At 42.7% G+C, this 27448-nt stretch overlaps 2 protein-coding genes across 4 annotated transcripts in view; one reads left to right on the plus strand and one right to left on the minus strand.

The window, feature by feature from the left end:
• Positions 1–1028: 1028 nt before the first annotated feature.
• LOC117447254 (protein FAM72A) lies at positions 1029–5115 on the minus strand. The gene is made up of 4 exons (XM_034083936.1): positions 4568–5115; positions 4258–4335; positions 3488–3612; positions 1029–3391 (listed from the first exon to the last, which is right to left on the minus strand). Exons 1-4 carry the CDS (start codon positions 4717–4719, stop codon positions 3297–3299), a joined length of 450 nt encoding a protein of 149 aa, XP_033939827.1. The 5' UTR covers positions 4720–5115; the 3' UTR covers positions 1029–3296.
• An 854-nt stretch (positions 5116–5969) lies between these two features.
• The window catches only part of srgap2 (SLIT-ROBO Rho GTPase activating protein 2), a 65937-nt gene continuing 44458 nt past the window's right edge, over positions 5970–27448 (plus strand). For all 3 annotated transcript variants that reach the window (XM_034082306.1, XM_034082307.1, XM_034082309.1), the window contains exon 1: positions 5970–6494. In XM_034082306.1, coding sequence (XP_033938197.1) covers positions 6428–6494 — 67 coding nt within the window. In that variant the 5' untranslated portion in view covers positions 5970–6427. The remainder of the gene's footprint in view (positions 6495–27448) is intronic.

Consider the following 27448-nt stretch of genomic DNA (forward strand, 5'->3'; position numbering starts at 1 on the left):
CTGTTTCATGCTTTTTGCATTCACTACCTAAATTGCCCTGCATGTCCTAACAGCAGCAGAGAAATCTTGCGAAGGAGGTATGCAAAAACAAAACATTTTAAAGGACTTGCTTTCTTGGTGCACATGTGGTTCATAATTCTTTTAAAATCTCAAATTACTGATAAGTAGACCTATAGTTTTCTTGATTTCTGACACGTATCCAAGTTACTTTTTCTACCTAGAACCTCTGTTTAGTCTTTCCTGGTGGATTATCTCCTCAAATTGTAACCTGTATAGAAGGATACATCTAAAGTCAATATGCCTTCTTGGTGGGAAAACTGTAAACAAGTACACAAGAACAGAGGGTCATGTGTCAATGTAAGCAGGGCTGTACCAAAAAGTTTAAAGGTTCAAAGCTTCATTCATAACGTTGATATTCAAATTCTAAATCTAAATTGGAATGCTCCTTTGCATGAGTATTCAGTATGTCTAAACCAGGCATTTCTGCACAGTTCGACTAAACAGTTAGTGGCTCAAATAATATTAGTGGCTCCGTAGGATTGTTTCCAACTTGTGCGATTCGTATTTTTCAAATCGCCAAAGTGTTGCAAATTCCAAATTAGAATATATTCAAGAAGATAAATATGTTAATTTCTAAAATGCACAACATGTTTTACATACACCGTTTGCGACTCGTACATACAGTTGAAATGTAAAACATTACGTTCACTACAGCCAGAAAAACCAAGCACTTCACATCATGTTCATCGTTTTCTCCAAGTCATATAACTGGATAACGGCATCGAAATGTTAAAAGGCTGACTTTGTGTGTCGTTATCTGTTGTTGTCTGTGTTATTGTTGTTGTTTATATATTGTGTTCATGTGATGTGAAAATGAATTTCCCCCTGGGGACAATAAAACAAATCTATAGGATCCGTATAGAAGTGTAAAGTAAAAACGAAAACATTAGTTAATGTATGCAAGTGTATGGGTATCATTTTACTGTTGAGCACAGCAAAGAGACAACAAAACTACAGAGTATTTCAGATATTTTGAAAAAAAAAGTTTATTAATTTAACAAGCATACAAAACAACAAATCATTTTTAAACTACCAATGCAGTTTCAGTGCAATTCCAAAATATACATTTTTCAGCAGGGCATGTTAATAAAAGTTTTTCACGTCAGAAACAGCAATTTAAATAATGTTTATATGATTATCATGACAATTGTCCTAGCCAGAGGAAGCTCGCAAGTACCTCAAGATACCTTCTTGAGGTACAACTGTACACACCCAGCCTTTAAAAACGTACAAAACAAAGCACTACATCACAAATGAAATATGAAATACCTGAACCAAAACATAAGTACTGTAGCACATTATAAACCAATGCATTTGTAAACAAAGCTTGTAAACGAAAAAGGAAGTATGTGGTTAAATATTTTTGGTTTGTGGATTTAATAAATAAGGAGCTGATTAACGGTTTCCTATCAGTTTACCACATAAACAGTATTTGGTGTGCAAGTGTATCAGACGGTAAGTTATGACTTTAAAGTGAAAATCTGGACAATATTTCTTTGTATTTTTCCGCAGCTAAAGGCTATCGCATAGATAAACACAGGCCAATTATAGTTAAAAAATACCTATATCCTTTTCCTTCAGGTAAGAAGTATAATAATATGTTTGCCCGCAATGCAGGCAAATCCTATTCACTCACAGAAGGACTGTTACTTTAAGATGGCATCATAGTATCAGCAGGGCACAGCAGTGAAACAATAACAAGAGCAGACGGATGGCACTGCCAAAAAAGGACTGATTTGAGTAAAGTCCCTTGTGACAAGAGATGTTGAAGCTTGTGTCTTTCACAACAGACCGAGCTAGAGACGACTGACTCACTTACAGCATCAACCTCCACAGAGTAACAAAGGTTCAGTGACAGCATCACAGCATCAGTAAGGCCAATACAATATTTAGGGTTAACCTCACGACAGATTACTTAAAATGTTGAAATGCAATTCAATAAGCTGGCCAAAAATAACATTCCATCTTTTTTTTTATAAAGGGGATGCAGTCTGTCGGTTCAATATGATATGTTCCATGATTCTTTGGGGATTTTCTCTGGTGCTACAACTATTCTGCTACATGACACTGAATAGTAATGTTAAAAAAAACAGAGCATGGACACCAACATCCATTCAGAACTCATGTTTTCATTTTGCTTATGATCCACATCCTGCATCTTCGTCAGCTCCCATTTTCTTATTTCAGCTCTTACCAAAAAACTCAGCTGCTCCAGGTCTATGTGGAAGCACACCCCATGCATACGTTAGTATCAGATACTGCTACAGTCAGACTCATACTGCTGCTGTCCATTGGGTTACAAACACTGTATTAGCGTATCAAAATGTCACTGATAGAACGTCAGATCGTGAGGTAACCTAAATCTAATATATATATCATTCAATCATTGTGCTATTTCTCCAATATCCAGGATTCCAAAAGCACCCCAGCTTTCAGACAGCACCCAGCCACACGGAGAGAATACAAGCCTTAAGACATAACTCTTATGGGAGTTTTTGCGTATCACAGCATATTCAATGTACAGATTATAACTGCCATTAAACTGAAAGTAGGCGGAAGGAATGTGTTCTTCTCATCAGAAAATTGGACTGAAAGCAAAAAGCACAGCATTTGCTAAAAGGTTCCACTGCCCTATCAGAGAACAACCCCAACTTCTAATGAGTTTGATCAAAACCACGAGCTCAGGGGAGACTGATGAAAAGTAGAATGCACTAGATTAAGAAGTCTAGTTGTCTGTCATTTTCATTCTACTCCAGCCACATGTTTTATAGCAGCCCATGCAGATGTGCAGAAAAAAGGAAAGGAGAGCGTGTGTGACATTGTGTGCTGGTGTGCTTTTAACAGTGTAAAGTGATGGGGAAAGGAATGGTAAAGTGAAATTCAACACTAAATTACACTGGGCCAAAATCTTCAGCTGTACTTTTCTCTATTGTTTCTAACTTTGGAGCAAGTTGTGTTTCTGTCCACATCCCTATCAGTGATGTCACAGCAGGTGTTTTCCATCAGGTAAAACACCTGCTGTGACATCACAGATTGGGGTGTGGCTAGATGTGCACCTTGGTTTGAGCATTTCATGAAGTCAGAGCAGCGCAACAGCCCTTCTCTGCCCGATTTCATGAAGTATTAAACAACCCTTTGAAACATGAAATGTCTCTTATCTCAAGTACGGTTTGTACACTCTTAGCTCCACCTCAAATGTTGGCGTACCATGTCCCTCACATTGTCCATTTCCCTCTCTACCTAATACACTCCTCCTCTGATGGGCTTTCTGATTCTTCGTTCTCACTGTCATCCAGTTCAGGAAGATCTCCCCACAGGAGCAGATTTAGACCTGCAGACACATTGGAAGGTGAAGAAGGCTAATTAAAAAACACACTAAACAGGGAAGAAAAATTCCAGTTTGTTTTCAAGTAGAGCTTATATTAACCTGTCGCATCCAGTCTGTTGAGAGTGGATACAGCGTCACTGTTGAACATCCAGAAATGGCCGTTGTTACAGGAGAGCAGGCAGGGTTTACAGGGAGCAACAACATGATATCCCACAATATTACCACTGGCAGAGGGAGGGAGGGAGAGAGAATAAAGAAGAACAAGTGTCAGCAATTTACTGTGGGCATTTCTGAAAAATGCTTACTCCACTAGCGGGTGTCTATTATCTAAGAGATGTTTGTTTTTGCCCTGTGTATAACAACAACAAAGGCTTTAGAATACAAAAGAGCGAAAAACACCTCACTGTAGCACTAAACTGTACTTTAGAATGCCAAATGTCACCTTAACTACAGGTGTATAAAGCCGAAATGTTAACTCTTATTGTTGCATACAATGAAGCGATTACAGATTACATTTCCCTTATTTAAACTTATATTAGAAATACATCTGCTCAATAAGAAAACAGTTGTTATATCATCTACACAAAATGATGGGCAACTATTTAATTTAGAGTCAAGTAGGAACACTAAATATTCTCTGGTTTAGGTCATCAACTATGAAAACATTTCTGCATTTTCAGTTTTACATCCTTGTAATTTAATAACTCTGAATTTAAGACTGTTGAGTAGTTGCAGTTCTACAGTACATGTGTGTCATAAAAAACTGCTACATGGGAAGACCTTGTTTGCTGTGCTTCTTATCAACATTTCACATCGACAGATGGTCTTCTTAAAGCAAACACTGTAGGCTATTGAAAAGCTTTACATACCACTTGAGACATGCGATGTCTCTCAGTTTGCATTTGCAGCTTTCAGTAGAGTAGCAGCTGGCCACAAAATCAACAGTTCTGGGGGGAGGGTGCGTGTAATGAGAAACAAACAGCCATAAAAGGTTAAAACACACATTAAATTAACATGTTCATGCAACAAACAGAGTAAATCATAGTTTGGGTGTCAATGCTTTGTACCCATTAGCACCAAATGATCAGTTAGACATCAGTTTATTACAGGTCGTTTCAAGTAACAACACAACAGACATAAACAAAGGCCAGCAGCTATGCTAGCTAGACTAGCACTTACCTATTGGGAGGAATATCAGTCGAAAAAAGCTCAACCTCAGTGTCTGCAAGAAGCACAGCTTTCATGCCTCTTGTGCAGAGCAGACTTTCACAGAATATACAGTTCACCTGGGACACACACTTGTTTTTGAAATTAGCGTTGGATGTAGACATTGTTGTCCTGCCAAAATGGACGAATTCTCGCTCTTTCTGTCCCCCAGAAAGCAAATGCAGCAGAAAAAACAAGAACCGGGGAGTGCTGTTACTCACTATTCGTCGGGATATTAATACTCAATTTGACGTTAACTTCGCAGGCTTTAACCTAGCACTGACGTCCTTGTGCAAACGTTAGCCTTTTCCTAACGAGAAAACGGAAGGCAGCTAAAGTCAGGTTGTTTAGCAACGCGAGAAAATACATATACACGCGAAACTTTATATCTTTAAAACAAAAGGGTTTGCTGTATTATTGTTAAATGCACGATATCGGCAAATAACCAGGCTGTTTTAAATGACTGGCTCAGCATCCATTTAGATGTAGAAGCAGCTAACCAAATAGCTGTCAGCTTTGTTTACAACTTCCTGGTATTTAAGGGCACTTCCGGAAACTATCTTTAAAAGACCCTACATCTGACTCTGATTGGCTGAACTTCATAGTAACCGATGTCATTGGCCACCCTCATTAGAAAGTCTGAATATCATTGGTTATAAAATAGGGGTGAAACGCCCACCTTCAAAAATGCTGAAAGCCGATTAGTATGCTTGCATGTCATTCAAATTAGTTACGCCAATCATGGTGTGGGAAGTACTGATGTCCTATAAACTGGGACGGGGCTGTGTCGTAGATTTTCAAAAAGTTGATACTTACTTTCAGGAGGAGGGTTGTCTTTAAAATAGACTATTTAAATAACACTGTTTTATATGATAAATGGTTGCTGTCGAAACACGAGACAAGGTTAATACATTCCCGTTATGTCAAATTATATTATCAGTTGACATAGATATCCGCAAAGGTTAGGGAATTGCTTCCTTAAGGCTAATATTAGCTATACATTACTATCTTATTTACGTAATACGGATTTAAATTCTGCAGAATGACACATGCAAGACACACGTTCTCCTCAGCGACCATAATGTTACTGAAACCATATATAAAGTGGCTATTAGACTTTTTTTGCTCACTTTACACACCCAGGAATGGCCCACAATACCCCCAACTTGCAATTAGTGCTATTTATATATCGAATCACATTGTCAAACAAAACACATCCCAATGGGACTTGTTACATGCACTTAGGGGATTGCCTGCAACACATTTATTTTATGTAGCCGAATGAATAATGTCCATGTGTGCATCGCTGCCTGTCCTGCGCACTGAGCAGCCAGCCCCTCCATCTCCCCTCGGTTCTTCCTCTCTCTCACTTCAGGAGGGGGGAGAGGAGAGCAGTTTAGTTTAGACAGGCGGACGGACAGCCACGAGACACATAATGGCAAATATATAAAACAAACTTTTTGAAGCGCTGACTGAACAAACAAACACTGTTTGTTTCTTAAGAAGGGGGTGAATCTCCTTTCACTTGAAATTGTTTGCACCACAACCGTTTTTTTGAGGAGGCGGCGAGGCGCGGCGGCGGATGGGAACACAGAGCAGCAGCAGCGCCAAACTCACAATGCGCCGGAGTGAACAGAGGCAGCAGGGAGACAATACAGATCCGCGGGTCCACTGAGGAGCTGCAATCTCTCATCTGTGCTTCCTTTTTCTCTTCGAAGCCTACCCGAGAGTGGCATTCCCCCCGTTAAAGGCTATTTTTTTTTTTGTTGGACTGATTGAGACTAAATTGACTTCGCTACGAGGGGGCAAGCGGTTTGATCTCCAAACTCAGCCATGACGTCTCCGGCGAAATTCCGAAAGGAAAAGGAGATAGTGGCCGAATATGACACTCAAGTTAAAGGTAACACTTTTTTAAAGCTTCCCACGTGATCATTTGTATCCCACGCTTAATACATATGCTGCTAAATATGTGTTTTCCTTCTGAATTATGTGTTTTCCTTGACTTGGATGATTGCATGGTTTTTCTCTACCCTCAACCTCTCATATCAGGCGTAAATCAGGGGTACGCTTGCTTTGTATTTCACCAACCATTTAAGGATACTAATGTCAATATGTGGACGAGGAAGATGAATAATACATCAACAATTCCGATCATAACTAGAACATCATGATCAGCGTGTCTTCAAGCGTGTGATCGCTCGCCTCACACAGATGGCCAACAAAGACACGAAAAAAAATCCCGCTCAGAAATCAGTGTTGTTGTCCAGATGTGGTCTCTAAAGAAAAGCGTATGTGAAGGTGGTATGTGTGTGTTGTGCACAGTACCCAAAGGGCTGGGGTTTCGACATGGAACAAGGCAGGGCGTTTTCTCTCCCCTCTGTCTCCTGCGTGTCTCTGCTGCTGGTGTGCACCGCCGAGCGTTCATGCTGCAAATCTCTGTGTGTTGGTGTGTGTGTGTGTGTGTGTGTGTGTGTGTGTGCATGGTTTTTAAACACAGATTGCGATTACATGATCCATTTGTGCCGAGGCTTGTCCATTGATTACAGTTCATTGGTGTCGCCCCTGCCCACGACCAAGGACATGAGAGCAGCAGGGGTGGGAGAGCAAATTGTGGTGGTTAGAAAGGGGCGTTCAGATGTTAACTGTTTACTGGTTGATCGGTGTGTGCGTGCGTGCGTGCGTGCGTGTGTGTGTGTGTGTGTGTGTGTGTGTATGTATATCTGTCGTTAGGCAGGCACAATGTATTTAGCTAGGATCTATACGGATCTATACGTTCAGGTTAGTGGAGGGGGAAAGCACAGAGGTGGCAGGAAGGGGAGGGAGAGGGATGTGGAAGACAGGATATCACTCTCCTCATGGACAGCATGTTTCCACTGTTGCTGCAGTGCAAGATCACCAGCTACAATGGCCCTCCTAATCACACTCGCTTCTCCTTTTTAAAGCCTTGTTTTCAACATCCTACCTCACAGCCCTCCTTTGCTTCTGTAGAGCCGCTGCCACCTTCAACTTTGCAGGATAAATCAGCAAACAAAGCGCTAGTGGAGTGTGTTATCTCAAATTGCTATGTTGAGAAACTGGAATTCCTGGTGCTTATAAACAGATGAGTGACACATTTAAAGAAAAACAAACGTTAAGTATGTTAGTAAAGTCTGTAGCCACTAAAACGTCAACACACTTCTGTAAATTCAGGGGTAAATGCAACTCTTCCAAAAGTAATTATGGGTCAAAGGATGCATCATATAATCTGTGTCAATGCCATACCTATCAAATCCAAAAATCCTATTGTGACATCTTGATTTGTTCTATTTCACCACTCCATCCAAGTTTATCTTTTCATTTTGTCACTTGTCTATAAAGCACGTCCACACACCCACATGTATGCAAACATATTTTTGATAAGGAAGCTTTGAGTCAGACATGAAGGCAATAACTCCTCTAATCAAAGGTAGGTATCACTTTGAGTATAGGCTACTCAAAGTGTTTAATTTGGTCTTAAAAGTAAACGTGTCAGTTAAACTAAATAACATACTAATCCAGGGTAACTTGGCTCTGTGTTTACCTCCTCTTGTTAGCCACCACCTGTTATTGTACCTGTTACTGCAGACACCTTTAGCTGTCAGCGCAGTGGCATTAGCGCTGTTGTCCCGGTAGAGATCTGTTTATGCTTGGCAGCCCGTGTAAAGGCCTTCCGTCCGTGCTGCATTGTGAGGGCTGTCTGCTGTGTTTGTCAGCTTGTGGACTTAATGTTTGTCCATCGACCCTCTGCATCGATTCCCGCTGTCAGTTACTCCACTGCTCCCTGCTGAACAGCTGCGTTGAGCTACCTCTGTCCACCATGTGTTTGTCCACATACTCCTCTCCCCCTATCTGGAATGAACAGATGAAAGGATAAACCTGTGCATCCTGATTATTATTGTTGTGTGCTTTTCCATCTGTAGAGGCGTCTCCAGGTGATGTGTGTCTGCTGTGACATTCCCAGCCACAGACAGTCTGTCATTACCCTGCAAACTGCTGTTAGATATGCTCTAATGAAGGGTGTATCAAGCAGTAAAGCACCCACACGTCACATGTCTGTCTTCCAATATTTGCAAACACATGTCTGTCTTGTTTCCCAGATCTGCAAAAGGTCAGTTGTCAAAGGTGTAAAAACGGAGTCTCTTGAAGAAGTAAAGGAGGAGCTATCAGGCTATTTGAGGTTTTACTTTATGTGTAGTATTCCTTTGATCATACAGCTTTCCTGAACTTTATTAACCGTGTGATTATTCAACAACAATTTCAGTGCAGCTTATTGGAAATCAAACCTTATGGCTCTGATCAGGCGACATTAATAGGCTTTTTCACACTGCAGCATCATGGGGGAAATCCATGTAAATCCTCCCCTGGCTTACATGTTACTCCTCTGCAGCAAGAGAGAGATGCTTGATGTATATTATCCACTCAATCTTGATGAATGCATTGATCTTCCTGATTCTTTTCATGACCTTTCCCTGGCATACCATAATTGAGCATTTTGTTTGGAGGATGCAGCTCCAGTTTGATTGAACATTGATTGGTCCAGCGCTTACTTACATACCATCTAACTGCATTCATTTTTCGCTATGTACCTACATAAGCAACATGCCATTAATTCTAGATTCTACACACACTCAAACATTCCGGTAGGCAGGTACTTTAAGTAGGGAGATGTCATTGACACTATTATCTCACCTGTTGACATGTGCTCACGCACGCACACACACACACGCACATAAATACTTGAACACCACCATCTTTTTCTCAGCCTGTTTTTCTCACACAGGCAGAGTGCTGATTCTCTAATATGGGATTCTGGCTGATGCAAGGAATGTTCCTACTTCTCAGGAAGAGGGTGTGTGTGTGTGTGTGTGTGTGTGTGTGTGTGTGTGTGTGTGTGTGTGTGTGTGTGTGTGTGTGTGTGTGTGTGTGTGTGTGTGTGTGTGTGTGTGTGTGTGTGTGTGTGTGTGTGTGTGTGTGTGTGTGTGTGTGTGTGTGTGTGTGTGTGTGTGTGTGTGTGTGTGTGTGTGTGTGTGTGTGTGTGTGTGTGTGTGTGTGTGTGTGTGTGTGTGTGTGTGTGTGTGTGTGTGTGTGTGTGTGTGTGTGTGTGTGTGTGTGTGTGTGTGTGTGTGTGTGTGTGTGTGTGTGTGTGTGTGTGTGTGTGTGTGTGTGTGTGTGTGTGTGTGTGTTGCAGAAAGAGAGAGAAAAAGGATATCGAGAAAGTGGGTAAGACACATTTAAAGGGGGTTAGGAATGTTCTAACACAGATGAGAACAGTTAAACACAGCGCTGAAATGGAGTTAAAGAAAGAGCTTATCAGCTACCGCTCGTCGTTCACAGAGCACTTATTCAGAATTGAAACCAGAAAGCTACTTTGCTTTGTGAAAGACTTTGAGGTCTGTGTCTATTACAGGGTCCAGTCAGCGCACATCTTCCAGATATCACTATCCCTTGTTTACCCGGCCCGCCATGATATTTAAATGGAAGGCTTTAAATCAGGCAATGGGAAACATTTTAGAGGGAAATTAGGGAGTGCAGCCGAGTCTTTAAAAACATTTGACAGATGTTTCATTTTTCAAGTATATTTTGGCTCGGTGCTTCAGCATCTGTCACGGCTTCACACATCTGGGAATGTTAAGAAGTGGCTGCCTTTGCAAATAACTTCCATTGATGCCACTGATAAAACGTTTGTATTATGTTTTTTGGAGAGATACAGACAGAGAGGTATGTGTGGCCAACTGATCTGATGATGTGGTAAATAACATGTATTGGTTTTTGTTCTCATTACTTGTATCTCCAAACAGATGTAGGCTTATATCATTTTCAACACTTTCTATTATTCAAACTCTGCAGAGATGACCTATTTTACTTAAAGAGGGACGAGCGCATGTGTCCATTAACTGAAATAGTGTGTCTGCCTACATGTGGGTTACTAAGCTGCCCGTTTACAAGTCAGCCAGAGAAACATATTATTTAGAATAAATTGCTGCTTTCATAGCACACAATAGGAAAGGTTGTGACGCAGCAAGATGTTTGTCAGCAGGCAGGATTGTGTGAATATTATTTGTTTGTACACGGTGGTTGATTTATGAGGAACAGGGATACTGCAGTGGGGTCACCTGACATACATACAGTGTACCATCTATTAACTATGAAACGGTAAGAGGCAGCAAAGGAATAGATGAATGACAAGCAGAGGGAAGTACAGTTGTCATTGTAGCACTGACCACTTTGCTGCAGTTGTTCACATCAGCAAACGTCACATGAGGGTGGAAGGATGTGAGTAGACATCTTTAAGCTAATAGGCTAATCAATTAGTGGTTGTTTTAGAGCTCAGTGTGTGTTCTTCTTAACAACCCATTGTCAATTAGGGCTGCATTGAGTGAGTCCAGTGGTGCACTTACCAACCACAAGTCAATCACAGGACTGTGTGTGGGGGGGAATGAAAAGGAGAAAGGGAGGGGTCTTGGATCTGTGTGTTTGTACATTTTTTGAGTTGAATTTAAAAAAAAATGTAAATAAGCTTAAAATACATCATGCAGGACGGATGTTTGTGTGAGGTTCAGGATTAAAGCTACAACACAAACAGCTTGTGCTGGGAGTGTGTGTGGAGCTTCCTGTTAGGGCCCATGGCTTTGTAGCTGGGCAAATGAAATCCACTGCCTTTCACATCACACACACACACACACACACACACACACACACACACACACACACACACACACACACACACACACACACACACACACACACACACACACACACACACACACACACACACACACACACACACACACACACACACACACACACACACACTCAATGCTGCTGTGTTCGGATTTGTAGTGAAAATCCTTTATTCAATATAAGTCAATAGAAAAATGTACTCCACACTGGGTGTCCCACCATCAATTTAGTGTGTGTGTGTGTGTGTGCGCGCGAGCGATAGGAACACCTTGTGCTGCGTCAGCACCAGACACGACGTGGCTGAAAACACTCATTGATTTTCTGTTCCCTTCTACCTATCTCCTTCCTCATTTTTTAGTATTCGATGTGAAAATGTCCTACAAGCCCGCTGCGGCACCTGCAAGAAAACACAGCGTTACATTCACCAACACTTGAGTGTTGAGTCGGCCTCCCTTAGTGTACACATGCACATAAACAGAGATACGTACATCTCAGCAAGTGTGTTATTGGATTAAGATGTGAAACCCATCCCTGCTGCAGGTGATAGCTGAGATAAGAGAGGAATGTGTGATATCACCATGATAAGCAGATGAACCTGTACAGGTGTACAATAACACCCAGCGTGTCAAACAACTCGTCAGTGTCAGTGACGAGAGATAAAGAATTTAATTGAGAGGGATGCAGAACGATTAAAAAAATAGACAGCCGGTGAATTGGGTAAGGTCAGAGTTCAGCTGCTGTTCATTGGTGCCAGATGTTCCAGATGCTCTGATTGGGCAACAGATGCTTAGTCTGTCCTGATCAGCTAATCCTAACACCACCTTTCCTTCCGGCCTTCAGAACCGAGGCATGTTGGGGTTGGTTTAAAATATCCCCTCCCTCTTTTCAGGTGTTGCTTGCTGCATGATGTAGAACACACACACACACACACACACACACACACACACGCACACACACACACACACACACACACACACACGCACACACACACACACTTTTTGCAAAAAGTCAACTGTAGCATTCCACAAAGTTGGTTTCTATGACCTAATGTAGTTGAGCCATGAATGTGTGATTGTTTCATTTTAGGGATAGGCAATACAGATAACCACGTCTCTTATTATAAGAGACGTGGTTGATTTTTTTATTACGTGATATTATACATTTTCTAACAATTTATTTCAGAGGCATTACGTTAAACAAGAAACAGATCGGACTAATATATCTTATGATTGTTCAATTGAGTATTTTAATGTCTTCAAAATGTGGAAATAAAATTGTCGGAAATATGCCATAAAAAAATAATATTCGTAATTTAACAAATTGTTCATCCAACATTTTGCCAATTCATTACATAATTATTTCAGCAGCAAAGTATGTCCACATTCCCCAAGCCATGTGTGAATGTGTGTGTGACCTGAAGCCATAGTTGATATAGGGGCCTTGACCCCTGTTAGGGTGCCTCATTCAAATGTATTCTTTATGTGACACACACACGGCAACAGCAGAGCAACCGGTGAGAGCGGGTAAAAATGTAAAAAGCAGATCCGTGCTCTGGCCTTCCCCCTAACTCACACACTCTGTCTGTCAATCCCAAAAGTCCCTCTCTCCTTCTTTTTCAATCTTTTTCTTTCTGTCAGCCTACATCCAATGAACAATCACACCATTGTGGAAAGAGCTGCCGGTCTTCAGCTCAAACTCTCTGTTTTTCTCACTCCTTATTTCTCCCCCCTCTCTTTTTCTGTCTCCCTCCTTTCCTCTCATGATGTTTGTCAGTTGAGATGAAATGAGACACAGTCACACACCTTCGACATGCCTTGATTCCAGCATATGTGACACACACACACACACATTGTGTCTCATACCGGACACTGACTCACAACCAGAGGATGTGTGTGTGTGTTGGTGAGAACATGTTAAAGAACAGAGGGATCTATATTTAAAGCGGAGCAGGGCAGAGACAAAGCCCACTCATATCCTCTGTAAAACAATCGATAGGAGAACAGACATCCAGCTGCAAATAAATAGGAGGCAGAGAGAAGGAGAGAAAGCACAACAGTCGAAAGGTTGGATAATGCTCAAGGGGGACGCCAGAGGAAACAGGTTGTGTTTGGTTTGAACAGTCCTCATACGTGGCCACAGAAGAAAAAGCCAGGAGCCTGACCAAGGAGGGGAAAGGGGGGGAGAAAGGAGGAGGAGGGAAATATGCAAGAGAAGGCCTGAATAAAAGAGAATTTTTGAGGTGTAATAGAGGAGGGAACTGCTAGACTGTTCAATATGTGTGTGAGTACAGTATGCACTTGTACTAGCTTTTTTTTTACTCCTCACACCCGTCTCTCTTTCTCCTTCCCCCCTCCATCAGCAGCTTCTCTCAGCACGTAGGCAGAGTTGGTTGCTAGGGTTACTGAATTGCCCCCATTTTTTTTCTGGGTTTGTGAGGAGCAGAGGGAAAATGAGAAAGAATAATGTAGATTTGTCTCCCCTGTAGGGTCTGGCTAATCAGGTTACACGCACACACACAACCACTTGGATTTCGAACCATGGTCTTTCAGGATTTTTTTTGTTTTCTTGCTTTTGCATTCCTGTCCTTTACTTGCTCTCTCCGCCTCCTTTATTTCTTCCTTTTCATCACTTTGTTTCTTCTTCTCATGGTGTCTGTGCGGTTTCCTCATCTCCCTCAGGCGCGGGGGTGTCTGTGAGATGAAGGGTAGCGCAGTTTGATTAAAGGAAATTCGAAATAGTTTTTGTTGTTTCTCTAAAATAATTCTGCTTGCCATTGATGCTTTTAAGCTTGATATTTATGAAAGCCTTAGGTTGCATCTCAGACTTGCATCAACATCAAACACTGTAACTATGAAGTGCAGAGAGAGGGTGGGATTCACTATCAAACAGAGGATTTCAGTATTGTGTGACATGTTTACGTGTGTGCGTTTGTTTGTGCGTGTCTGTTGGAACTGGGCAATCACTGCACGTTGACACTCGGGTTCCCACCTCTGCTAATGCCGTTTTAATGAAGCCATTCATCACTTCTTCTCGGCTGAATCTGCATCACGCACGCACGCACGCACGCACACACACACACACACACACAGCCTCTCACTCTCTTTACTCCTTTCTTCTGCCTGAATGCGGGTGAGGACACGGTGTTCTTCTCCCCTGGTTGCTATGTGGATGCACCAGTTATTTTGTAGTTCCCGGTGTCAAAGCTGTGTTCTCTCCCGTTTTCTCACCCAATGTTTGTTTCCGCACATTCACAGGCTTAAAGAGAGGCTTGTTTCAAGTGCTGAGTCCTACCTTTCCTTTAAACCTGCTCTCAATGTGGGAATACTGTAGTCTTCCTTCCCACTGTCAACACACACATGCCTGATAGGAGCATCATCTGCTCTCTGATCTTGAAAACGGGGAGTGTCAGCCCCCCCCCCCCGTTCACACTCATGCCAGATGCACGACATCCACACACAACCCCACACACATCAGTTAAACAGCGTGGTGGCTGTGTAGGTGTAGCTCTGCCAATATGTTGACCCTAGCTTGAGGTTGCATTTAGGGCACTGTTGGCTAATTATGTTGCAGCATGCAGGAAGGAGATGAGATCAGACTTCCTCTTCCTTTTTTACCCCATCCAAGTGGGACAACTTGTGATAGGCGGCCCCTGCTGTGTGCAAACAAGGAAACAGTGCTGCATCTGTGTAGACTCATGCAGGTCACACAGCGGCATGAGGTAAGCCTGCATCTGTGGTCGATCTGAACAGGTTTTTAGAACGTCTCCAACAATTACAATCCACCCGGCCTAAGTTGAACATGTGTCCGGTAGTGTTCACAAGTTCAAATTTGTATATGACTCAACCAGTGTTACTTTCAATTGTTATGTATTAATTTATGATTTTAAGAAAATGGGGGCTTGGTAACAAAAGCGAAACTATATTAAAGCAAATACGTGTTTGCTTGAACCTTGACATTCCCTCACAAACGGTCTCATTGATGGACGAGGGATTGCTGAAATGCATGTGTTTGGGAAGTAGAGAGCATACCACTGGCTAAATGAGACTTGTGAGAGTTTGTAAACTGATGTTCTGATATAGTTTTACTTTTAGGCCAAACGGAGCAAGAATTAGAAATGAGAACAGTGTGGGAGTTTGTGGACAGAACTGAAACTGAAAGATATCTTTATGGGGTACTATTGAAAATATGTATAATAGTTATGTGCAAGGAACCACATTTGCAGATTTGAGATACTGTGAGCAATGCAAACTAGAAGTGAACCATTGACAGCAATTTCATAAGAATGTGGTCAAATATTATTAAACGCCTGATCAGACGTGCATCGTCTCCACTTTTCAGTACATGCTGCAGGGTGTGGTTGTATGAGTGTAATTGCGTGTGTGTGTTAGGGCTGCTCAATTAATCGTATTTTAATCGCAATTACGATTTTGGCTTGCAACGATTATGAAAACAACATCGAAATAAAACGATTATGTTTTCTAATTTATTTCTTTTAAATTCTTTTTTGTATTGGTTTTTCAGTTGAATTATACTTAAAGTTCAGGGTAATCAACTGTTAAAAACATACTGTTCAATTTTTTTTGATGTTTTCAAAGTACATGGATAATCGTATTTAATAATCGTGATATCAATTATTGACCCACATAATCGAGATTATGATTTTTGCCATAATCGAGGTGTGTGTGTGTGTGTGTGTGTGTGTGTGTGTGTGTGTGTGTGTGTGTGTGTGTGTGTGTGTGTGTGTGTGTGTGAGAATGACATTTCAGTGCTGGTGCCACCCAGAACATGTGGTTTACCTGCAGCAGACATAGTGCTTGAGCTATTTAGAGGCAGAAGCACATACCTCAGGCCTGATATGTATCTCTCTGGTTTTCAGGCGCCTGTTAGCAGACTCTTTCTCTTGTTCTGCCTCTCGCTGAGCGTGGCCAGGGGGCAACAGTGTGTGAGAAACATGCTGTTATGTGCTCTTCACTCATGCATGTCCCGAGGCTGTGGAATATTGTATACCGTCGGAAGTCTCTCAACCTCACGTCCAAAAAAACAGATTTTTGTTCTGCATGATACATTTGATCCACTCTTCAACTGAACTTGGGTGTCAATTATGTGACATGATGGCTCTTAGGGAATACCAGTGAAGTCCTCAGGTTGATGCAGAGCCATGTTTTAAGCAGGTAGGTTGGAAGGAGATCCAATATTTGAATCCAGAGCAGAAAGCACATCAACAGATTGCAATGTGTCAAAATGTTTTTAAAGGCTAACAAGCTGCAGTGATGTAAATTATTAACTAGTAGAGCCAAAACCAGAGTTGGATGGTGTTAAAAGATTACCAGAAAAAAAACCATTCAGTGCTAAACATAGTCATAGTCAAAGTATTTTAATTGAGCAAGACTTGCCAAGCATCTAATGAAAACCCCAGCGGCATTCCCTCTTCACTGGAAACACATTGCAGTAATGTGTGCTGAGACATTTCTGGAATAACTAATAAATAAGTAGACCACAAACAACACTCAATATGTTCACACATGCACTGTGCTACAGCATACTGCATCTCGGTTTAAAACTGGGTATTTAGCCTACTGTTGGAATGAACTTAATAACGGTACAATGTGCATTTCCAAGGCTGCAAAAAGATATATTGGATTCATTGGATATTTTTGATCAACACCTGCAGCAATGCTTCATTTAATGTCTTTATCTAAGGAGCATGAATCTGTACATTGTGATACCACTTTCCGGGCCCTGTCGTGTTTTGATTCAGGCCCGTGATTTTAAGATTTTCCTGTCAGTGTACCTCTCCCTGTGTGCCGGGCCCATAGTAGAGTAAAGACCATGTGCTGGCCTGCGCTGTGGGATACCCCTCTCAGATTACCGCCTTAGCCTCTCCCCTCACCCTCCTTCTGCTGCCTCCCTCCCCCCTTCACATTCCGACTCAGTCCATGTGCTTCAAACAACGTGGAAATGGGAACATCCCTCTCCATACATGCACACACACATACTCATTCCTGTCGTGCAGTGGCCCATGTGGGACTGGGGCTGGTGTGGAGTTGATGGGTGCTTTCCATATATATTATACACACACTCTGTCACACTCTTTGTAGGGAGACCTGTGCCTCGACCTGTGTTGGATCTGGAAGTTGGGTAAGACCAAGTGTTTTTTCTTGGAAATAAACAGAGATGATTTCTGAGTATTGGGGTGATGAAGGGGTCAACAATAAAAAGAGAAGAATAAAGGGCAAAGAGGGGGATTCCCTTTAGCACAAAGATCCTTCTCATCAATCATTTCATCACATGTGTTGCATAGCCATCTGACACAAGCATGTTCTGGTGCCCCCCATCACTCTTGTCCTCAAATCTTGCCTCTCCCACTGTCTCTCATTTCTTTCTGTCTGAGGGCAGCGTTGCATGCTAAAGGTTGCTGTCTCTGACATAAATGCACATACACACAGGCATTCTCTGTGTGTAAAGGTTGCGGTGGGAGGCAGCGGGCTGAGTGTGAGTGGGGCTCTTGTCATGTGCTCATGGTATTCCCTCAGAGGAATGTGGAGGAGAGTTTCCCAGTCTGTACTGGTGGAGTCCCACTGCTGGGTCAGTATGACAATAGAAAGCAACAGTCTACCGTGTTGTGTACTGTTTTTATTTTGTTCCATGCTAAATGCTTGTAGCACTTCGGGATCTAAACTCACTATATGTGCGTTATAAATTAAACCCATTATTATTATTATTAATAGAATGTGATTGCATTTAGTGTTTATTGTAAAAAAAAATCTAACCAAGAATAGCATTAAAAACAATGTTTTGGCAGAATCATTATAACTTCAATACAAGACCAGACCAAATGTATTAGTTTTGCACAACCTTTTCTGGGTATGAGTATCCAATAAGATGGCCATGCGTTACTTTTGCAACTAGCGCTCAACTCCTGGTTCTTAGAGCATCTTTAATACGTTTATTTTGAAAGCTTAGTTAAATATACACAAACTGTAATCAATGGGATTGCAAAAAACACACTGAATGCCTGTAAAATAGAGGTTCCCAAAGTGAGGGGCGCAGAGGCATGACAGAGAGAGAGAGCAGGAAGAAAAATGGTTATTAAAAAAAACATTATAATTTGAAAAATGATTGATTCGAAAATAATATGATACAGCACTATTACGTCTGGGTCTCTGTGTTTCATTAAAGCTCGTGTGTGTGTGTGTGTGTGTGTGTGTGTGTGTGTGTGTGTGTGTGTGTGTGTGTGTGTGTGTGTGTGTGTGTGTGTGTGTGTGTGTGTGTGTGTGTGTGTGTGTGTGTGTGTGTGTGTGTGTGTGTGTGTGTGTGTGTGTGTGTGTGTGTGTGTGTGTGTGTGTGTGTGTGTGTGTGTGTGTGTGTGTGTGTGTGTGTGACGAGCCATTTTGTGTGTGTAACGAGCCTCTCTCAGTGTTATCTCAGTGGGTCTCAAACGTTTTGGTCACCATTAATGTAAACAATTATTTCCAAGGCACACGTTTATATGATCACTATAGTTATAGAAAAACAGGTATGAAATACTATATGACAGTAAAACAAGAATAAAGTTTAAAAGGGTGATTTGTAAAATATCCATAAAGAAAAAGTAAATATGTTTACAGTTCTGTTTCAAATGGGTGTTGAGAGATGTATCCATAGATCTCTTCATGTTGCTCTCAAAGTGCACCAGATTGATGCTTTTACCTTCAATATTTAAAAATCTTCCCGGGGGCCGGAACCCCCTATGTGAGGTCCACACACCACCTATAAAAATAGCACTTGACCCCTGCTTACACCTATATGCCGTGAGCTGATTATCGAGCCTTCATTGTAACAGTCGCGGGTACACTGTAGCTGCGGCCCCACGAGGACGAAAACGGCTAAACGCATAGGATTAACGCAAACGCAATCGCAAACGGATTCCGTCCACATGCAATAATTATCCGGATAGTGTCTGCCCACACGAGACCGCTCCGTTTAGCTCCAACCGCTGGAGAAGCTGCAGTACATATGCAGGAGCCTCTACGTGGCACTGTAACTTCCTCCACAAAAGCAGCGAAGAAGCATGGTTGTCATGGTTGCCCTTCTGTTTATTCTCCGCGGTGGGGGCCGAGGGAACCGGGCAGAGTTTTTCGCCAGTCAGCGTGTATTAAAGTTGAAATCTTCCGGACACAATTATAAAAGTGCCGGTCAAAGGTCTTCTTTGTTATTTATTGAGCTTTAAAACAAATGAATAACGACTCTATATAATATAATGATAAAATACACGGAGCCTCTCTTTTTCCTCCCTCTCTTCAGACAGCGTCAGTGTCTGTCTCATGCAGCAGCTCATCCAGTAATCAGTGACCCGGCCGACTGTAAAAATAAACATATTTATAACTAGTTTAGGGAGTTTGAGAGGTAATTAAAATAGCTAAGGGTGATGATCTGACTTGAAGTGTGTGTTTTGCTGCAGCGGGAGGAGCTGCAGGTGAGCAGAGCTGCGTGTCTCCGCCCTGTCAGATTAGATTTGACTCGCGAGAGAAAGATAAATAATCTGAATTCAGGGTGCAGTTTACTTTGACGTGGGGGTGAGCAGCAGAGGTGGGGCTATTGCCTCATCATTATTGCTGTAGATGTTGCACAAACAACTGTAGCATGGTCAATAGCGTCCGGAGCACGATAGCAACTCTGCGATCCGCCATTGTTGTTGTTGGCGAAACACTTCAGCACTGGCGCGGGGTAAGCGGAGGTGAGCAGAAGAGGTGGGGAGAGGCGGGGCTATTGCGCAATCACTATCAGTGATCTGAAAATGTCCGTATAGGGCGCACACACGGAGCTGTTTGACCCCCCAGAGAGTGGCGTATGCATTTCTATCCACCTTGGGACCCGTTGTCGTTTCCTCAGTCGTTTAGTGCTGTATTCGGTCGTCCTCGTGTGGCCGAACGGTCTATATGACACTAAACAGTAACGCAAACGACCGAATTCGTCCTCGTGGGGCCGCAGCCTGTGTATTTGCGTGGGGAGTGTTGCAGTAGAACATTCCACTGTAGTGCCCGGTACATTAATGGGAAACCCTAAATGTTTGAGCACCCTCTATGAAACGTCAAGCTACCCCACAGCACCCCCAAAATGAATCTCTGGCACCGCCACTGAGCCTGACTTGTGTTGGGGGGGGGGGCCCGACTTTATTTTTTCTCCAAAGGGGGGGCCTGACAGAGAAAGTTTGTGAACCACTGCTGTAAAACAACAACTTTCCATCCTCTATAAAAGCTGCTATTGTATCTCCACACACTGCATTGACCCTTAATGCCCATTGTGTTCAGCCTCTTTGTTGCTGATAATGGTCAGGAAGGCTTACAGTATGTGTGAGTCAGGTCCCTGGCTGTATCCCTCCCCATTGTGTCCGCTCTGACTGGCGATGACAATGATGGCCACTGTCCTCTGAGTGAAATACATCGCTGTCATAGCTCACATTCTACGTGCTCCATATGCACACAGCACAGCTTGCCTCACCACAGCATTGAGGCCATTTTGAATTCATGAATTATTTGGTGGTCTTTGGTACAGCAGGGAGAACATGTGTGATTCCTAGCCAGCAGGAGAGGCAGGGAGAGTCTGTGATTTCCCCTTTTGCTGAAAAAGTGGAAGCGTCGAAAGAAAAACAGTGAGCTCTCTCCTTCAGTGAGAGAGAGAGAGAGAGAGAGATGTCTGGGAGCTGGAGAGTCGGAGCAGCAGGACTCTGTAGATCAAACGGGCTTCCTCTGCGGATAAGGAGAGCCAGCCAGGGAGTTAGGAAAACATGGGGAAGGGAAGGGATAAAGGAAAGCAAGGAGAGAGCTCTTTGTAGTCTGACAAGCTAGAGAGAATTGTGAAACAATAAATGGCACTAATGACTCTCTTACTTTACCTCTGCCTCCTGACAATCTGCAGCCTATGTAAGTTCAGAACAGGTGTGAGCCACATGTCTCCCTCTGGTCTGCGGCGACCTTTGACCTCTTCTCTTCCTTGCCAGCCACAGACGCTCAATGCTGCCGTCAAGAGGGATGATAGTCACATATATTTGCCCCAGCTCCACCACTCTGCATATCTGATCGTGCTTGTTTACGATGCAGAGATTACTCGGTTGTGTGAAAGTGCTCCCTCTTCTCGCCCTTCAACTGTGAGGCGGCATCAATAATTTAGCAACACAATGCTACAGAAAGTGCTGCTTTTTCTCACCTCCCCTCCCTCGAGATTCCTCAGTATTTATCTGTCTCCTGTTAGACTGTTTTTATTCCCCCATTTTGTTTCTCCTACCCTCTACCACGGTCTCAGTTATGCCCATTTCTCACTACTAAAGCTGAAAATCTGTCAAACCACTTCTTGCATTCGCTAGTGTCTATTTTTGTTTTCCTTACTCTGGTTTTGTTTTTTGACACATCAGGGATTTCATTCCTGTGTCTCCACTCCCTTATCCTCTATGCCTTTTCTTTTTAAACCTTGTCAAGGCAGTTTTGAGGGGCCAGAGGGGAGCTATAGGAGGGAAAGGGTGTGGCCGCCCACACTGCAGCACTCCATTGTGTTCCACTGACCTGTCCCCTCTCTGACACACACACACATCACACACAAAATAAAACACACGCTGTGAAAAGCAATGGACCCCGTGATTGCTCTCTTCTCTTGGTGAGGCGTATTCTCTTGGTATCAGGGCTGTCCATTCCTGAGTACAGATAGCTTTGTTTTCCATTACGTGTCCGACGCCAGGCTCTCAGGGTGTCAAAGGGCGAGAAGATCTGAGAGAGAAAGACTTGAACAGTAGGAATGAACTCGAGTGACTTCCAGAAGTTCGACCTTCCTCCTCATCGAGGTCAAAGCTCAGAGTGATCTCGAGAGAAGCAACTTTCTATCCAGCTTCTTCCTTTGGTACACTCCAATGGACGCTTGCTTGCTTCCTGTAAAAGGGTAGTTAAACAGGATATCACATTACACACTCAATCATGTAGAGTCTGTTCAAACCAACAGCACATCAAATGATGGCCATAGGCTGCGCGGGTGTTGACGTGTTGTTGCAGGTACCGATGAAAAGATAAAATATGAACCAGGAAGTCCAGTTTAAATAATCCATGTAAGAGTTTGAAGGCTTGCAGATGCCAGAAAAGCACTACTCAGCAGGTTGTACTTCTTGTTGAGGCAGGATTTAACAGCTATAAATCAATCAGTCACAATGTTCTTCGGTTTCTATGCGTAAGAGGTAAATGGTAAAGTTGGCACAAAACCACAACTTATTATAATGGCACTGCAGAGTTTGTAGTCTCACTGACGTTACGATTCTTCTCAATTTAAGTCAGGATCGTAAAAAATAGACGACCTTGCATTTTGCTTGCCGCAGCTCTGTTCCACGACGCTCCCAATTTCATCAACACGGTTTTCTAAACAACGCCAAACATGAGCAGCTCTTACGATAGCAGTGTCGGGTCAGGCTGCAGCGATAGTGCGTCCTAAAACTGACTGGGTATTTTCAGACTGATGATGCTTGTTACAATCCATGACATTCTGATATATGAGCTGTATGGAAAATCATGTGGGTGGAATACTTGCTAAGTATGCAGTGATGTGTGAGAAAGCAAAACAACAGTGTGTAGCCTATTTGTGTTTTTAGCAGCACAAAGGCTGTGTTCATTATATCAGGCTGTGTTCATTATATCAGGATGTCCTCAGGCTGACCTCAGGTGTGCTTTCCTCTCCCTGCATTGGTTTACAAACGCATCCTCTTAAGCTGTTAGAATTCTGGGAAAAGACTGTTCCTGTGATTCTGACTTTACCGTTGTCTCTCCAGTTTAAACTTTCCGAGCACTGCAAAGACTTGCCTGAGGCTTTCTTTAGTGTTCTGCATTGCGGAATCCTGCAGCCTGTTATGCTAAAGTATACATAGACAGAGTTTTAATTGGGCAGTGAGCTCAAACTGACCCTGATTCGCCCTGCGGGGGATATTCAGTTACTCTGATACACCCCAAAACTAATTGAGTGTGCACTAAATCACCCACCTGCCTTACAGGAGGCTCTGTCGCGCCAGTGATCTGCATAAACACACTTACAATACATCTGTACGAAAAAGATCATTTTAAACAACTCGGAAAAGAAAGGACCTAATCAAGTTGCACTGGTCGGGTGTTGTACCTTTTGTGTCAGGAATTTGTTTCTTGTGTTCCTCGACACTGGTTAGGACTTGAAGCTTTGTTTTTAAATGATTTCAGAGTCCATGGCTAACCTGCGTCTGTTAGTCTCGTAAAGTTTAATAGTGTCGCTGCTCCTGTTAGAGGAACACTGTAGTGCTCTCATTTTAAACCCCACTTCCCTCGGCCAGCTGCTGCATTAGCATCATTGTGCGCCTTTGAGTGTTGGAAGCAAAGTCTGCTTGATTTGAAAAAACAATTGTATGGACCCATCGTTAACTTAGGTAAATATTTTATACTTTACATGCTATTTAATTACAAAACACCAGAGTATGAGTTTGTTTATACTATTCAGACGCTGATTTATTATAATCTGTTTCACTCATAATAAGCCGCCTGCAATCAAAGACCTGCTCTTATGCATTTTCTATAAGCTCACTTTCTACTTTGTCTAGAAGCCTAATATATTCATCAAATGGCTAATCTTTATAATAAATAGTGTCTGAATAGAAAGTGAGCTTTAACCTGTTAGTCGTGCAGTGAACTGAACAATGACGTGGTCCTAATTTAGACCCCTTTTACAACGGGAGTCAATTTGTATCTCATGTAGTTGATCTCCTGTCTCATGTATGATTATCCGTGTCACACGTGCAGGTAGGGGTGGGCGATATGACGATATATATCGTCGTGACGATATTAGGTCTCCACGATATGCTTTTTCAGAGATATCGTATCTATCGTGATAAAAAAAAAAAAAATGTAAAAATAAACTATAATTTTTTTTTACTTTTCCCTTCAGTTATGCTAAAGTCTTTTATTGCACTTCAAGTCTAAAGTTTACATTTTAATTGTTTGGCACTGACTTTTCCTCATTGATGTTTTATGTTTTACTTAGTGTTTTACCCTCCTTTTCATGTTTATTGATGTTCACTGCTCGTGCTACCTCAGAAAGTTCATTTTTATACTGAGAAACTGTGCCTTGAAGCCATATCAAAATGTTGAATTGTTCATTCAGAGATTCATTTCAGAAATAAAACCAGCTTGAAATGCTATTTTGGTCTGTTACTCCTTTTTGTTTTAGTTTCTGTTACCTTGTAGGTGCTTGTCCTGTTAAGTAACTTGAAAAATAACCATAATAACCGACATGAAAAAATATCGTGATATATATCGTCTATCGTGATACTGTTTGAAAAATATCGTGATAATATATTTTTCAATATCGCCCACCCCTACGTGCAGGCACAGCATGTGGATCAGCGTGTGTACTTACTGTATATTAGTGTCTGTTATATGGAGCAACACCAACAGACTACAACACTTCCTCAAGTCATCACTCTCGTCTGAGGATTACTGTGATCACATTCTGAGCGGCTAAATGGGATCGACACAGCTTAAGACCACTCTCACTACAAGATGAAGTACACAGTCTTTGAAAGTAAAGGAAACTCGAGCCTAGTAATACAAAATCACCCAAAAAAAATGTGTAAGCCTCTGGTGATTGGATAATGCAACCCACTTCTCGTTATGGGACAACCCTTGTAAACTAATGCCTTGTGTGAAAAGCACTAAACAAAAAAAGATCATAGTAAGAATAACTTTGTTCGTCTTAGTTCTTGTTGGTTTTCCTCTAGAGAGCAGTGTTGTTATGAAACTAAATGTAAGACAGCTAAAGACTGAACAATGCTGCAGAGAAAAAGAGGGGGGAGTCTGTTTCCCAGCTCGAGTCCCTTGGGCAGCTCTTGAATTCTGCTGCGGTGGTTTGTTGTGCTGAGGTGTTGTCTTCCTCCCTGGGAGCTTCTTCATGCAGATTGGCCCACTTTCTCCCTCTCTCTCCCCCCCCTCCATGTCTCTGCACCAATAAGACAAATGTAGGAACGCAAGTGATGAAGAACTTGACTTGCTGGCTGAATATGATCATCCCGGTGGGAAAAGAAATCAATGAGTAAGAGGCATAGTAGCACTGAAAACATCTTTCTCTTGGCTCTATTAGCCCCCCGTTTCCCAGTGATGATGTTATATACCGCAATGCTACATTCTCCATGGGGTGAGACACAGGTAGGGTGGGGCGCTGATGTTCCCACACAGTCACCGTAGCTGTTCATCACTTACCCAGGCTTGGTGTCTGCGAGGGCTTCTTGTGACAGACTGCCGCCTGGTTGAAATGGTGGCCATATTTCATTGGCCAGCCTGTCACTGCCGGCTCTCTGAAGCCGTTGCCTCTGCAGGAGTCATTACACAGCGAGGCCACTTCTCCACGGTGTGCAAACACACACACACACACACACACACACACACACACACACACACACACACACACACACACACACACACACACACACACACACACACACACACACACACACACACATTAGCAGGCGTGAGAATGAGATATACATCAGGAGCGGCGGGTTGGTAGAGATGGGTGAAATGGACGCAGGAAAGGGAAGCAAGGAGGGGGGGAGGTGTGATTGTACTTGCTGCATAGGCTGATCCTGATTCAGCTCTTTTTTCTTTCAGTGATGAAGGGATCAGAGCCAAACACTGCAGCTCTGCGACTCACACGCTGGTCTCTCATAGTGATCTACAGCTTTTACCTTTGTACAACCTTAGCTTTCATAGCTTTATTGTACAACATATACCAGCACAGGTGTTTGCAAATCAGTGTTGATGATACAGACAAGGGCTGCAACCAATAACTTGTTTCATTATCCATTAATCTCATAACTTTAGCTTTGTAGTTAATTCATGAAATGTTCAGCCTAGTCAGTTTCAGAAATATTGTTAATTGATGTGAGATGAAGTAAGAAAATGAGCTGAAGCCTCCAAATTGAGACGCCACTTTGACAATTTTCTGTATGTACAATTTAAGCAACAAATCTAAATTGTTGATTAATTTACAGATTATTCACCTAATTATAGAAGCAGTAAGGCACACATGCTAAAATTACCTTCGTCATGCCAATAGTGGCAGCATTTGATGAGAAATATACATTTGGGAGAAGATCAGGATTTACAAAACTAAAATGTACACACTTGTACACAGATAGACTGTATATGAAATGGGACCTCTGCATGTGCCTGTCACTCCTTCCATGTTGTGCCCCATAAAGCCCCGCTCTCCCCTCCTCTGTCTGGGGATGAAGGTTGTAGCTGCAGCTGGAGACAGTGACCATGTGACCTGAAGGTGGATGCGATGATAGTATCTCATGTTATCGACTGCTGTTCTCGGTCTCACCCCTTTGTCTGGTGGAACATTATTCCCCTGCTCTTTCCCCCCAGCCTCGCTGCCTTCCACTGGCACTCGGATAAGGATCGGCAGCCATCAGCAGATACAGCCTTTAACTCTAACCGCCCTCTCCACTCTCACTCTATCTCCATCTCTAACCATTTTTTTTTTTTATTCCTACGGCCATTTTTCAGCATCTCACTGATGTCTCTAGGAATGCAGCGATAAGAGATTGCTGCATTCACACGAGTCACGTGCACATGTTTAGTGTCATGCATCTTTTTCCCACTGGGGTATTTGAGTGTGTGTGTGTGCTACATTTTGCAGTGTGACACGCGCTGACATGCCCCACTATTAGGTGGCATAGGGAGGCTATTATTCACTGTTCAGCTTTTCACTGTGATGCTTTCCCCAGGGGGGCACTTTACATGCATGCGCACATGCACATAAAAGCTTCACGGTCCCCATGAGTCATTAGTGCTGACTAGGGTTGGGTACCGAGAACCGGTTCCGGTTCGGAACCGGTTCCAACATTTCGATTCCAACGGCATCATTTAGAAATGTGAATTTCGGTTCCGCTTTTCGATTCCTGAGGAAATGTTTCTCGCCGCTCTCCGTAGCCTACTGCATGACTGCAGCGGGGCGGGACATTTCCTACAGTGTAACCTGAGACCAGGGCCGGCCCGTCGCACTGGCGTTATAGATGTTCGTCTAGGGCGCCAGATCTGTGGAGGCGCTGCGCTGCCAGCTCTGGGAGAAAAAAAAAATGTTTTGACCGTTGGTGCTCATTCTAATTTTCGGCCTTGATGT

This window comes from Pseudochaenichthys georgianus, chromosome 5, assembly GCF_902827115.2.
Source record: "Pseudochaenichthys georgianus chromosome 5, fPseGeo1.2, whole genome shotgun sequence".
Classification (NCBI taxonomy): Eukaryota; Metazoa; Chordata; class Actinopteri; order Perciformes; family Channichthyidae; genus Pseudochaenichthys; species Pseudochaenichthys georgianus.